The sequence below is a fragment of the Perognathus longimembris genome, chromosome 5, assembly GCF_023159225.1.
Source record: "Perognathus longimembris pacificus isolate PPM17 chromosome 5, ASM2315922v1, whole genome shotgun sequence".
Taxonomy (NCBI): Eukaryota; Metazoa; Chordata; class Mammalia; order Rodentia; family Heteromyidae; genus Perognathus; species Perognathus longimembris.
This window is the reverse complement of record NC_063165.1, coordinates 52,365,026-52,378,116: the sequence shown is the minus strand read 5'-3', so window position 1 is coordinate 52,378,116 and position 13,091 is coordinate 52,365,026. Positions and strand designations below refer to the sequence as shown.

At 48.5% G+C, this 13,091-nt stretch overlaps 1 protein-coding gene across 2 annotated transcripts in view; it reads left to right on the top strand.

Annotated features, from left to right (window-relative positions):
- Bdh1 (3-hydroxybutyrate dehydrogenase 1) overlaps positions 1-1,788 on the top strand; it is a 39,324-nt gene extending 37,536 nt beyond the window's left edge. For both annotated transcript variants that reach the window (XM_048346902.1, XM_048346901.1), the window contains one exon: positions 1,008-1,788. In XM_048346902.1, the coding sequence (XP_048202859.1) occupies positions 1,008-1,477 (470 nt within the window). In that variant the 3' untranslated portion in view covers positions 1,478-1,788. The remainder of the gene's footprint in view (positions 1-1,007) is intronic.
- The last annotated feature ends 11,303 nt before the right edge of the window (positions 1,789-13,091 follow it).

Sequence of the window (13,091 nt, the reverse complement as noted above, 5' to 3'; positions counted from 1 at the left end):
TAATAAAGTAATGAGTACATTTCTTATCATATTTATTACACCCTCCCTCATTTTTCTTTCCCTTCCCTAGTTCAGGTAAGCGTATATACAATACTGTGTACCAAAAGCATATACAGTAACCACATGGGTATGCCAAAGGAAACCCAAACCCTCAGTAACTTCAGGCCTAGCAGTGCCAAGATGAATACTGTGTCCCTCCCTGTGTGTGTTGCCTGGGCTGGTTGGGCTCTGTCTCCAACCCAGGGATGTGGTGCACGAGAAGCCATGCTGGGTCCCTGGAACCTCCAGGCTAGACCTGGGCCAGAGTACTTTTCAAAGTCCACCAGTCCTCCAGGTGCCCAAGACTCTGCCCCCAACCCCAGCCCAGAGGTCAGCTGCAGAATCTCTGCCCCTCACTAGCCCACTTCTCTGCCTGGGTCTGGAAGGTGCAGTGGTGAGGTGTAGTGCCCACCAGCAAAAGTCCTTTCCCCTTCCAGCATGCCCCAAGCTCTCTTTGGCAGCTGAACCCCTGCTTCTGTACTTTCTGTACTGCCACCTCCATCCCTATTGCCATCATGGGTTAGTACACTCTCCCCAGCGTGTTTCCCTCTGACCATCTTACTGAGTGAGCTGAACATTAAGTTCTATGAGAGGAAGGAGGAGACTTAGCCCTTTGTTACTGTCTGCCCAGCACCAGACCCTGCTTATAATAAATGTGCAAATCTACACTGACATAGCTGTCCTCACTTCATGTTCTTCTATGGTATCACTACCCAGAGGACTCACCAGCAGCCCTCCAACAGAGAGCTCCATGCTCTGTCTGATTTTGAGTAGTCACATGTGTCCATTATACTGTGCCCTCCTGGTATACAGGCCTGCTTCTCACTTGGTGCTCCTCTTCCTCCTTCCTGGCACCACCAGGACCCTAGGGAAGATCAGGGATGCTGCTGATGCTTCTGGGTGGATCCATACTGGTTCCATCACACAGCAGTGTAACCTGAGCAGGTGTTTGCTATTTCCGTTTATAGGCCGTGTGGTCAACATTAGCAGCATGCTGGGCCGCATGGCCAATCCGGCCCGTTCCCCATACTGCATCACCAAGTTCGGAGTGGAAGCCTTCTCTGACTGCCTGCGCTATGAGATGTACCCACTGGGTGTGAAGGTCAGTGTGGTGGAACCTGGCAACTTCATCGCTGCCACCAGCCTCTACAGCCCTGAGCGCATCCAAGCCATTGCCAAGAAGATGTGGGATGACCTGCCTGAGGTTGTGCGCAAGGACTATGGCAGGAAATACTTCGATGAGAAAATTGCCAAGATGGAGACCTATTGCAACAGTGGCTCCACAGACACGTCCTCTGTCATCGACGCTGTCACGCATGCCCTGACCGCCCCTACCCCGTACACTCGCTACCACCCCATGGACTACTACTGGTGGCTCCGAATGCAGATCATGACCCACATGCCTGGTGCAGTCTCTGACATGATCTATATACACTGAAGAGTTTCCTGGCAGCCTCTGTCTAATGAGCCTTGGTGGTGGGGAGGTAGATTGGGGGTGGGGGAGTTTGTATAGTCACTCTTGATTAACCACTACTCATGGATTGCGCATTGTCCTAGGAAGACCCATTTTAGTAGTGGCCCCACTTGACTTGTTCATATGGTGAATGGCTCAGGCCTTCACAGTGGGGGGCAGGCAGGGGCCCCTAAGCCTCAGGGCAAATATGGTGCATCTCTTGTCACGTGTCAATTTCATACAGAGTTTTCTGGGGTAAATATCTGTATATTAAAAATTGATTTATTAATAGAATAGCATCCAATTTCCTTTATGTCTTTAAGCCAAAACATGAGTTCAAAAAATTGTCTTGTTCCATCTGTAAGCCAGCTTTATAATTAAAAGGACAGATTTTTCTTTTCATAAAGAATGTGTAGCTAAGACATGAAACTATCCCGCCCCTTTTCTTGTACCAGTACTAGGGCTTGAACTCAGGGCCCGAGCCCTGTTGTTTTGGCTTTTTGCTCAAGCTCTCCTACTTGAGCTAGAGGTCTACCTTTTAGCTTTTTGGTGGTTACTTGAATAAAAGTCTCATGGGCTTTTCTGGGCTGGCCAGCCTCCTGAGTAGTCTGATCTAGATCTCGGCCTCCTGAATAGTTATATCCTTTTTATTGCTTTATTGCTTCAGAATGGTCCTTCTACACCAGGCCACTTTGGATCCGATGGATCAAAAATCGATTTTTCTGAGCAGCTCTGTGTTTTCACCTGAGCCACATCCCTTGGGTACCCGCCCTGTTCCTCTTTGCAGGGCCATGGTGCTTTGTTGACTCATGGCTGGCTGTTGGTGATTTCCAGCTGGGGATTTCCACTTGAGATTCCTCCACCTGATTGGAGGAGTACCTGTGCTAGACTTGTCTGGTTCTTGGACTGCACAGACAGATCTTGGTCTGGGTCTGCTAGTGTTTGCCAAGGGTAGACTGGTGTTTGTTGGAGCTGAAGATGAAATAGTGGTACTAAGGCCAGGTGCGATGGAATCTTCTCACCTTCACTGTGGGTCTGGGCACCCTGTACCTGGGGGATGCTCTGGTGCTCTCTCTCTCTCTCTTTCTCTCTCTTTCTCTCTCTCTCTCTCTCTCTCTCTCTCTCTCTCTCTCTCACACACACACACACACACACACACACACACACACACACACACACACCTAACCTGCTCAGCAGGGCTTTAGGATTTCTTTTGCTGATGGCCCACCTTCCTGCTGTGGCTTATTTTTAATTAATCCAGGACACTGTATCATCACTTCTTGGTTTGAAAATTTTCATGACTGTAATTGCCCAAAGACCGGATAGTTGGACACATGTGTTGCCCAGGAGGTTGCAAAGCTAAGGCAGGGTCCTTGAGGGCCAGCTTGCATCCATGCATCTTACTGGAAGAGTTAGGCCTGCCACTAGAGGGCACCCTTCCACAGCGGTAGCCTGCCTCTCCCTCACACAAGTCTGAGGTCTATCCAAGGTGTGTGACCCACAATGCCTTGGGGACCAAAGAAGCAGAGCCCTTTAGAAATAGCATTCCTGCTTTCCTAGCTGCTGGGTGACCTGAAGCCTGGTGCCAGGCCATGAGGTGCAAGCAATGTCAAGGCAGAGAACATCTTACTAAGCAAATTCCGCTTGAACTTTGGGGCTTTTTTTTTTTTTTTTTTTTTTTTTGCCCCCTTTGCCTATATACAGGGTCAGAAGAAGAGAGCCAGGGATGAGGGATGGAGGGAGGAAAAAGGGCTTCCAGAGCCCAGAGATGGGCCCTTAATGCTTGTGGTATGTACATATCGGGAAGATGTTTTGTACTACAGAGCTTAACTCCAGCTGGAGCCTTTTAGAATGGCATTTTTTTACATCTCAGGAGAATTTGTTTTGTGATAAGAGAGAACAGATTAACACTTGGAACTTACAGGTGTGCATCCAGCATCGAACTAGAGGAGGGTGTGGGTCATAGAGTCTGAGTCCTAACTAGGGGTCAATTGAACAACCAGAGAAGCCACACTTCCTGCAGAAAGTGAACTTGGACTTGGGATCTATCTTTGATCTTTATAGGAGACTTTCAGGCAGTGTGGGCAGAACAGAGGTTTCCATTCTGTAGATGACATAATTAAGATCCAGAGAGGGAAAGTGACTCACACAAGGTCACAGTGGGACAGAACCAGCTTAGAACAAAAGTACTAATAACACAAAAGTGGTCCTCCATTCTCATAGCATGTTTGGTAGCTCCAGGAGTGGTCAGGTGGGATCCCCAGGCAATTGAGCCTTCACTGTTTGTCTGCTTCTCTGCTGTAGAGAGATGCCCTCCCTACCGTGTGTGTGTGTGTGTGTGTGTGTGTGTGTGTGTGTGTGTGTGTGTGAATCCTGGGGCTTGAACTCAGAGCCTGGACACTATCCTTGAGGTTTTTTTGTTCAAGGCTAGCACTCTACCACTTTGAGCCACAGGTCCACTTCTGGCTTTCTGATAGTTAATTGGAAATAAAAATCTCATGGACTTTCCTGCCCAGGCTGGCTTTGAACCATGATCCTCAGATCTCAGCCTCCTGAGTAGCTAGGATTACAGGTCAAGCTAAAAACTGTCCCTTCTTACTGGGATAGGATGTACAGGAAGCCTTCCAGTTATACTGAGAGCAAACTGTTCATAGGCTCTGCTTCTGATACCTCCTTAGCCTTGCAGCTCCAGGCTGGGCCTCTTGAAGGACCTACCATCCCTGAATTAGGGGGTACTTCAATCTACACCTAGCCCACAGCAGGCCCTGTGCCACTGAAACAAATGCAACTGTGGCCTTTTCAGGTTTATATATGTGTACCCCTAACCCCCATGTGACTGTTTGAAAGTAGAGCTTTAGGAAATGACAAATGCAATCATTATGGTGGGCTTCCAGCTGATAGGATCACCAACAGAAAAGACTGGTGATCTAATAAGATGGGGAAGGGATCTCCCCGCTGGGGGAAAAGAAATCTCTAGAACCTTCAACCTCCAGAACCTGTGAACATAAATTTCTGTTAAGTCCCTTATCCAGTGCATTTTGTTGTAACTGCACACACTGATACTGCCAGGAATCAAGTATTTGCTATCGTTGGCTCTTCCCAGAGGCTGAGGCAGGGAGAAGGTGTGGCAGCCCCTGCTGCTTCCTGTCGGCCACTACCCCTATGGTGGTCTTGCACCAAGCAATAAAAAGAAAAGACAACATCTGGAGCTGTGGGAGTAGGGTTCAAACTCTTCCAGACCTTCTGGGCTGGGCTGCAGCCGGCAGGAAGCCATCCTTCAATGGTTGGAGGCTGAACAAGGGTTTCACACAGGATATTGAACAGTGCCTTCTTCCTCAAGGGTGCTATTGCTCTACAGTCCACCCCAGGACCCAGAGGCTCTGGTACCAGAGCAGGTAGCAGGCAGGCCTCACCCTGCCTATCACAATCAGCTAGTGGCTGTGTCAGAGAGTCCCTGCTCTGAAGTCTGTTCACACTCCACTCAGCAAATCTGTGTGCCTGCCTCTTAGCAGAGGCTTTCCCAGGCTGGGGAGAGGGGCACAAACAACACCAGGCTCCAGTGTGCAGTGCCAAGGTATGCACATGTTCTCTGCCCAGCCAGGTCTGCCCAGCTAGTTTGAAGCCTGGTGTCACCTGATTCCCAGGGCAGGTAGGCAAGGTGGGGTCATGAGCTCATTGTATAGATAGGGAAACAGGCTTCCCCAAGTCTCTCACCACACGAGGGAGAGAGCTGGGTGGCCAATCCAGATCTAACCTCCAGCCCAAGCTAGTGATGCATGAAAAGCAGGGCAGATGGCACCACGATCTAAAATAAGGAGGGGGAAAAAATACCTCGATTATGTAACAGGGAGAGGAATCTTGAAGTCTATGCACAGTAACCGCCACAAAGCATGGTCATGAGAACTCGTTCCTCCCTTCCCCCATTGGCGCTCAGAGCGTAACTCCCTGGGAGAGAGTGAGCCAGACGAAGTCCGCAGCAGGTGACCTGCCTTGCTTGTGCTGATATTTCCCTGATGAGCCCAGAGCCCACACCCGGAGACGGCCCACCAAGGGCCTGAGAGTCCTATGAGCAGAGTTTGAGATGGCAGCAATCATTTCAGCTCTAGAAGAGGGAGGGCTGGGGCCCTCTAAACCAATCCAGGTCATAGAAGCACAGCCTCCAGTGTTGAGGCACTAAAAACAGGTGATTTGTGAGTGACAGCTTCAGAAGTACAGGGTGAGTTCCTGTTGGCCCTGTCTCATGGGGCATGGTCTCACGGCTGTGCCAGGGTATTACTGAATGGCCTGGACCCTGGAGGTGGAGTGAGCAGGGATAGGAATTATACCCAGGGCTGGGTTGAGGACCATCCTTCCTCCACATCCCTGGGGATATGTCAGAGGGGGGGATTGGGTGGGTGGGGGGGAATGTGTGAACCACAGCAATCCCAAGAGATGCGGAGGTCCAGAAACACCTTGTGCTTCTCTCTCAGTTGAGACTTAATTACTGTCTCACATGTCAGGCTACTCTCGCTTATCAAATTAGAGGTGAGCTTAATTACAGCTCTCTGAGTAACCATGCTGGGCTCCTTCAGAAATAGCAGCGGGCAGCAGCGGGTGGCTGGTCTTCTCAGCTTCAGCTGCAGCCGCCCCCACTTCAGGAAGAACTTCCTGTTGTTGCTGGATCTCCACAGGCTGCTTGACTATGCTGTTACTCAACAAGGCTGAGCCCTGTCCTGTAGTGACCAGCACCCCATTGGACACATCTCAGCCAGAGATCGCTCTGTGGGGCCAACAGCTGTGTGTTCTGTTTGCCCGGTGGTTGACTTTATGGAGACCTCTGTCTCCGACTTACTTTGTGTTCTGAGCAAAGATTTTGGTTCCTGATGTCTAGCCAAAGGTGTACAGAGTGGTAGAGAATCCACCCTCAGAAGCCAAAGCAAGCACGGCTTGGCAGAAGGTGTAGTCTTTTAGGAGACTCAAGGGCACTTTCAGGGATTTAGGGCAAAGTGTCCCTTGGGATCGATCGGTGGGCATTCTGGGACATAGTGAAGGGCATGTAAAACTCCCCTGGAGGGTGGCAGGATGATAGATTCCTGCTCTGTGGAAGAACCTGGTGGGAGGCCCAGCAGGACTTCAGGGACCTTGATGGGAACAGACGAGTAGCTGCTGGTGAGAATTCAAATGTCATTAGGCACAGTGTTGGTCCCCTTCTCTTGCTGAGTTTCTGCTTTCGGTCAGGTCCTGTGCTGAGCATGGGGGTTCCAACAACAGACTCAGAGTTCACAGTCTAGCCCAGTTTAATCCAAGTAATGGGTTCCTTGATTTGAAGGAAACAATTCATATCTTTTATTCATATCTATCAGATACAAATAAAAATACAGCTGGTTTTGATCTCCCCATAACCTCATCTGTCTTCTCTCCTGCATAGTCCCATAGCCTCAGAGTGAAAGGTGATGGAAGTGTGTGATGGCAAAGGATCTCTCTATCCCTGGAGTAATGAAAAGGCAGTGCCCCCTGGAAGCCCAGGTGCCAACAAACATGAGGTGACCAAACAAACTGGGCCCTTGAAGTGACCAGGCAGGAGCTGTATGACATATTGGATGGTGATCAGTTGAAGTTTTCAGCTTTGCGGTTTTTTTTATTTTATTTTATTTTATTTTGGTGAGGTCATATGCATGACACAGGACTACAGAGGACATGTGATAGGGTCAAGGATGGTCTTAGTTTGCTACACAGAGAAAGAAAGGCACACCTAGAAGACCCCTAAGTGGATAAGTGTCAGGAAAGGGAGCCCGCTTTTGGTACCTGTTAGAAGGAACCTCAGAGAGCCTGCAGTCAAGGATGGGGAAGGCAAGGCTTTGCTGGCAATTAGGTTCTGGATGAGATTGGTTAGCGAGAACACAAGTTTTGCAGCCACCTAAATCTGACTTTGATCTTGTTCTGTAGTCTGAGACAAGGTTTCTTTCTGTTGGTGAGGGGGATAACTGTCCATATTGTAAGGTCCACCCCCAGGAGTGCTCCATGCAGATGCCCCCTCCTGTTTAAGTCTCCGCCCAGTACCTAGGTTACCTAGGTAACTGGCACACCTGGAGGTAGTTACCAACCCCCCTTCTCTGAGGTCACAACTGAAACTGGCCGGAGGGGGGAGGGGGAGGGGGAGGGCTCAGCATGGACCCCTCCCAGGGGTGGACCTTATACATACCACTCAAGGCTCTGGTGTAGATGAGGAGAGTGTATACAGTGCCTCACACAGTGCCTAGCACAGAGGAGTGACTGGAGGAGCCCTGGCTAGAGGAGGAGGCAGGGTCTAAGCAACTCTCTCCCATTCCCACCCCACCCCAAGCTTCCTGACACATGCATAGGACTTAGTCCAAGGGTGTTCCAGAGGGAAAGGCAAGAATTGAGAAACATTCAAGGTTAAACTAAGCCGCCAGATCCCCCTGTGTGCTCATCCTGTACTTCCTTGCCCCTGTCTGGCTGCTGAATGCAGAGCAAATGCTACAACCCTGTGTGTCCTTCTTGCTGGAAACCCATGAAGGGAGGCTGAGAAGGTTAAGGAATTACCTTCCAGAAGGACTTAAGCCTAAAAGCCCAGGCAAATTGGTCTAGGGAAGAAAACAAAAAGAGGGTGGGGTGGGGGTTGTAAATTCTAAAGCACAAATCCAGACCTATCCAGGAGATCACCCCATTCTCTCAGCTCAGGGGAGAGGAATGGCCAGTTTCTTCCCACCCTCCCCCTGAGCCCTGCCTGTGATTGGACTCCGCCTGCACACTGAGGTCTACCTTACGATCAGCATTCAGGGTGAAGGGAGAGGGAGTTGACAACTATTTACAATTAGGCTGTGGTGAGATTTGGTTTCCAGCCTCAAGGAGTTCCCATTTATGTGGGCTGAAGGGTGGAGGCTGGGGTAGATGGAACTGCGGGTCTCAGGACAGCCTGTGTTACAACAGATACACAACCAAAGCCTGTAGTAAGCCCAGGGAGAGAGAAGGAAATCCAGGCTGGGTAGACTACAGGTGTTTCCTAAAGGAGGTACAGTCTCCATAAGGATGTAGGACCCCTGGAAGGCTCCCACCCACCACAGAGTCCAGAGGATCACCCCACTCCAACACACACACACATACACACACACACACACACACACACACACACACGTCAGAAGGACAGAATCTTTAAGAGGAAAGTGCAATCATTCAGGGCAGCTTGGAGAACTCAGGCTCTGAGAAGGGTGAGCTGGTGGAAGGTGTGAGTGAGATCACCAAAGGCTCCATTCACTCCAAGTGTGCCTCCCATCCAGCCCTTTGGTTCTCAAACCAATTGCACATGAATCTCCTGGGAAAGTGGTTAAAAACAAGCACGACTGGAATGGGACCCAGGGACTCTGCTTCTGGGGGGTAATTCCATAGCACAGCTAGGAAATGGAAGGTCAGAGAAAAGAAGGGGGCTGCATCCTGAGTTAGTGAGAGATCAGTGGGAGGCAGTGCTTCCCCAGCATCCTTCCTGCCTTCAGAGCTGAGGGGAGTAAACAGGGTAAAGCTTTCTCAGATCATGGCAAGGTGTCCAAGTTCCACTCCCCTTCTCAGTTGCACATTGAGCCACTGGGGGTCAATGGTGATCAGGTATCTGGCTCTGAGGTGCCTAGCTGGCTTGGACAAGCCAGAGGCTTGGGGACAGAGGCAGCTGCATGTTGCTAATATCCAGTCTCCTAGAGGAATATAACCATTTTATTTAGCTGGGCACATAGATGCCATAATAAAGACTACATTTCCCAGACTCCCTTGGACTACCCTTAGCTGTAGCTTCTATGTTCTGGCAAAATGTGATATAAGGAGAAATGGGGATATAACTTTTCAGGAATTTCCCTTAAGAGATAGTTTGTGTTGGATGTAGTGGTCTATATCTGTGATCCCAGCTACTCAGGAGGTAGAGGTAGAAGGATCGCCATCTGAGGCCCACCCTGGACAAAAGCATAAGACCTGTCTAACAAAATAAAATAAAAAGGCCTGGGGTGGGGGTGGGGGTGGGGGGTAATATGGCTTAAGTGATTTAGTACTTGTCTAGTAAACATGAAGTCTTGAGTCCAAAAGATAGTTTGTAAGTATCCTTTGGTTCCTTCTGTCTAGAAAAGTTGGATGCTATCATCAACCATTTATTATTATTTATTATTGACAAAGTCACAGGTAGTATTCCAACAAGAGGACGTGGCACTGTGGCTCAAAGTGGAAGAACACTAGCCTTGAGTTGAAGAGCAGAGGGACAGCACCTAGGCCCAGGGTTCAAGCCCCACAACTGACCAAAAAAAAAAAAAGTAGTCCAACAAGATAGTATGTAGAACCCAGATAGTAGAAAATCACCACCCCTGAGCATCCATCCAACTCTATTTCATAAGAAAGCTCTTTTCTGAATTCCTACTTTCTTCTTCCCATCTATTTTTTTTCTACCTACTATAGGCCACTAGTCCAGCTAGACAGATGATAGGGGAGCCATTGCCTCCACATGGGTACAGGAAGACAGATATGGTAGAAAGTAATAAGCATTTGTTGAATACTTCCTACCTTCCAGGCTCTGGTTTAAGCATTAGCCCATTTTTATCTCCCAAGTAGTACTGTAAGTCAAAATTCATAATGCCAATATTACCAATATTATATAGCAACAAACCAAAACCTAGGTTTAAATTCTGTTATGGGTTTAGATGTGAAATGTTCCCCCCAGAAGTTCTGTATTGAAGGTTTGGTCCTTAGTGCAACATTTGGAGGTGGGGCTTTGGAGAAGTGATTGGATCATGAGGATCTTGATGTAATTAATCTATTGATGGTATCATAATTTGATGCATTGTTGGGAGATGGTGGAGACTAAGAAGTGGGGTCTAGTTAGAGGAAGTGGGTCACTGTGGGCATGTCCTTGAAGGGTATGCCTTCTCCTAGGTTACTCCCACTCTCCCTGTGCTTCCTGGCTGCCATGAGGTGAGCGCCCTCCCTCCACTATACACTATCGCTTTAACGTACTGACTTATCTCAGGCCCTGAAAGAGACCACAGACTGAATGAAACCTCAGAAACTATGAGCCAAAATAAATCCTGTCTCCTTGAAGTTAGGTGTTTTGTCACAAGAAAACATGGAACAGTGAAACATAGGTAAAACAAATGCCTTGCCTAGTCAGTGACATGATAGAAAACCAGACTCTCTGAGTGCTAATGCCAGCACTATTTATCAGGAAATGGAAGAGTGAGCCTGCCAAGCTGTCCATAGCTGCCTTGCCCTCATCTGGACCCCTGAAGGCCATTGATAACCTTAGATTGAAAGGAGAGATATGAGGCTGTGACTACGCAGAAAATGATCCCAAAGCAGGTCGAGGCCCTAGGCAACTCAAAACATACCCCCTGCTCCACACAAATCTCAATCCTGAAACATTTCAGAACATCCTCAGGGATGCTATCAGGGCTCAAGAGTCTTCCTTCTCTTTCTTCTCTTCCTCCTCCCTCTCTACTCCTTCCAGGTTGTATCTGGGGCTTCTTATACAGCATGGCCTACCACCAAGTGACTTTGGTTTATCTCTAAATCTTCAATGATTTCCATGCAGCATCAACCTTAACATGTCTAAGAAAACAATGGATCTCCTCTTGAGAGTTGGGGAATTTTGACACTACATCTTGCTCTACTACCAACTAGCTGTGTCACCCAGGCAATGCTCTGTTTTACCTGGCCCCACTCTTCTCATCATGGAATAAAAATAGTAATGATAACAGTCAAAACAACACCTGACACAGATTCTTTCTGTGACCCAGACACAATGCATTCGTTGTAAGCACTTTACAAGCATTAGTGCCCTTAATCCTCCTGGGAGGGAGAGGTTGTTACAGATGAAGAACCTGAGACTCAGCACGTTTCACCTTGACCTTCACAATTCACAGGGAGAAAATGATGTGGGACCTCAAAGCAGCACCTCAAACCTGCTTAAAAGCACAAGTGTGGGTCAAAGGACCTCCAGAAAAGTCTCTGTGAAGTGATATCACAGTGGGGTGTTTGTGGGTAAAATAAGGAATGGGGAACCTTTTTGCTGCCAAGGGCTATTTGGATATTTATTATGTCATTTCAGGGGCATACAAAATTATTGAAACAGGCAGATAGCTGTAGGCAGCCAACAAGAAGCATAGGAGAATACAAGTCTGTCGATTTGTGTCCCAAATGATTTTTGAGGGTCTTATATGGCTTACAGACTAGTGGTTCCTTTCTCCTGGAAATCCTCATCCCTTGGCCCCCTACTATTTCCTGCCCCCCCCTCCCCACTTGTGGTTCAGGGCCTTGTGATAGCCACAAAATTCTCAGTTTTTTTATGGCCTGGCCTGTTGGAACATTCTAAAATTTCCCCATGGGCAATAGGTGCTGGGTGTTGGAAGTATGCACCTGAACTCAGAGAAAGTGGCACCCTGCCCCAACCTCGGCTGCCCAGGGCTCGATGGCCACCTGTCTGCTGCTTCCCAGAACCGTGACTAACCTTCCAAAAACACCCAGCATGCTTTTCTAGGTGAGCAAAATCCCTGAGAATAAGATTGGTGTTGCAGTAGAATTTTGTCTGTCAAAGTCAGGGTGTGGCTTCCTGTCACCTGTCCCCAAACTGTAGCATATCCATTTCCCAGCCCCAGGGCAACCAGGCTCAGAGTTACAAAAAGAACTTGTGAAACCTGGGGAGCCCCAGTAGCTATGGGGGAGAGGGAGTGTTGTCATCCCACTCTTTCTAGCTCCTGGTCCTCCCTGCAGTGTACTCTGCTGGGCTCCCCCCAGGTTAGGCTGCTGTGAGCCAGACAAGCCTGAGAGTGGCTTCTCCCCCAGCTCTGCTCTTACATGGTTTCTTGGTTGCTGAGGGTGAATGATGTTGCAGTAACTCTGTGGCCTTTAGTGTCTATTGGTCTCCTCTTCCGATGTGGACTGTCCCAACATTCACACACCTGACAGGAAATGAACCTGAAAACTTCACCGGAAAGTTACTCTTTATGGATGGGATTGAGAAAGAGGGGGAGAACAAGGGAAGGGGTGACATTAACCAAGCTGCATTGTACTCATTAGCTGACTTGTTGAGTTAAAACCCCTTTGTATAGCTACTTACATCACTCCTTAGATGAAAACTGTTCTTAAGCCATATTAAAACCTCCTGGGAAGTTTGTATGCAGTTCAGCTCCCTATGCTCATTTCACCAGAGGTTTAGGAAATCCATGGGAACCTACAGAATCACATCATTCCCTGGGTGCTTCTGGGGCCTGCTGAGGTCTGAGACTGTAGGACCAGAGGATCTGAGTATGTTTCCTGACATTCTATTATCTGAGGCATCAGGAAGTGTGGCAGGTGAACTCTGACTCTGATTATTTCTTCCCACACTTTTTGTTTTTGTGTAGAGACCCAGAGAGGAGAAAAGATGTTACCAGGTTACGGGAGGGCAGATTCTTCAGGAAAGATACTCTGAAGGACCAGGAGGGATGACACCATGAACGCACTGTATGTTCTTAGGCTTCCATTTGACAGGTGTTTCCTACTGTGGCCCTGTTTACTTCTGGGGCTTGCATTCTTTTTCTTTCCTTTTTTGTTTTTTTTTTTGGCCAGTCCTGGGCCTTGGACTCAGGGCCTG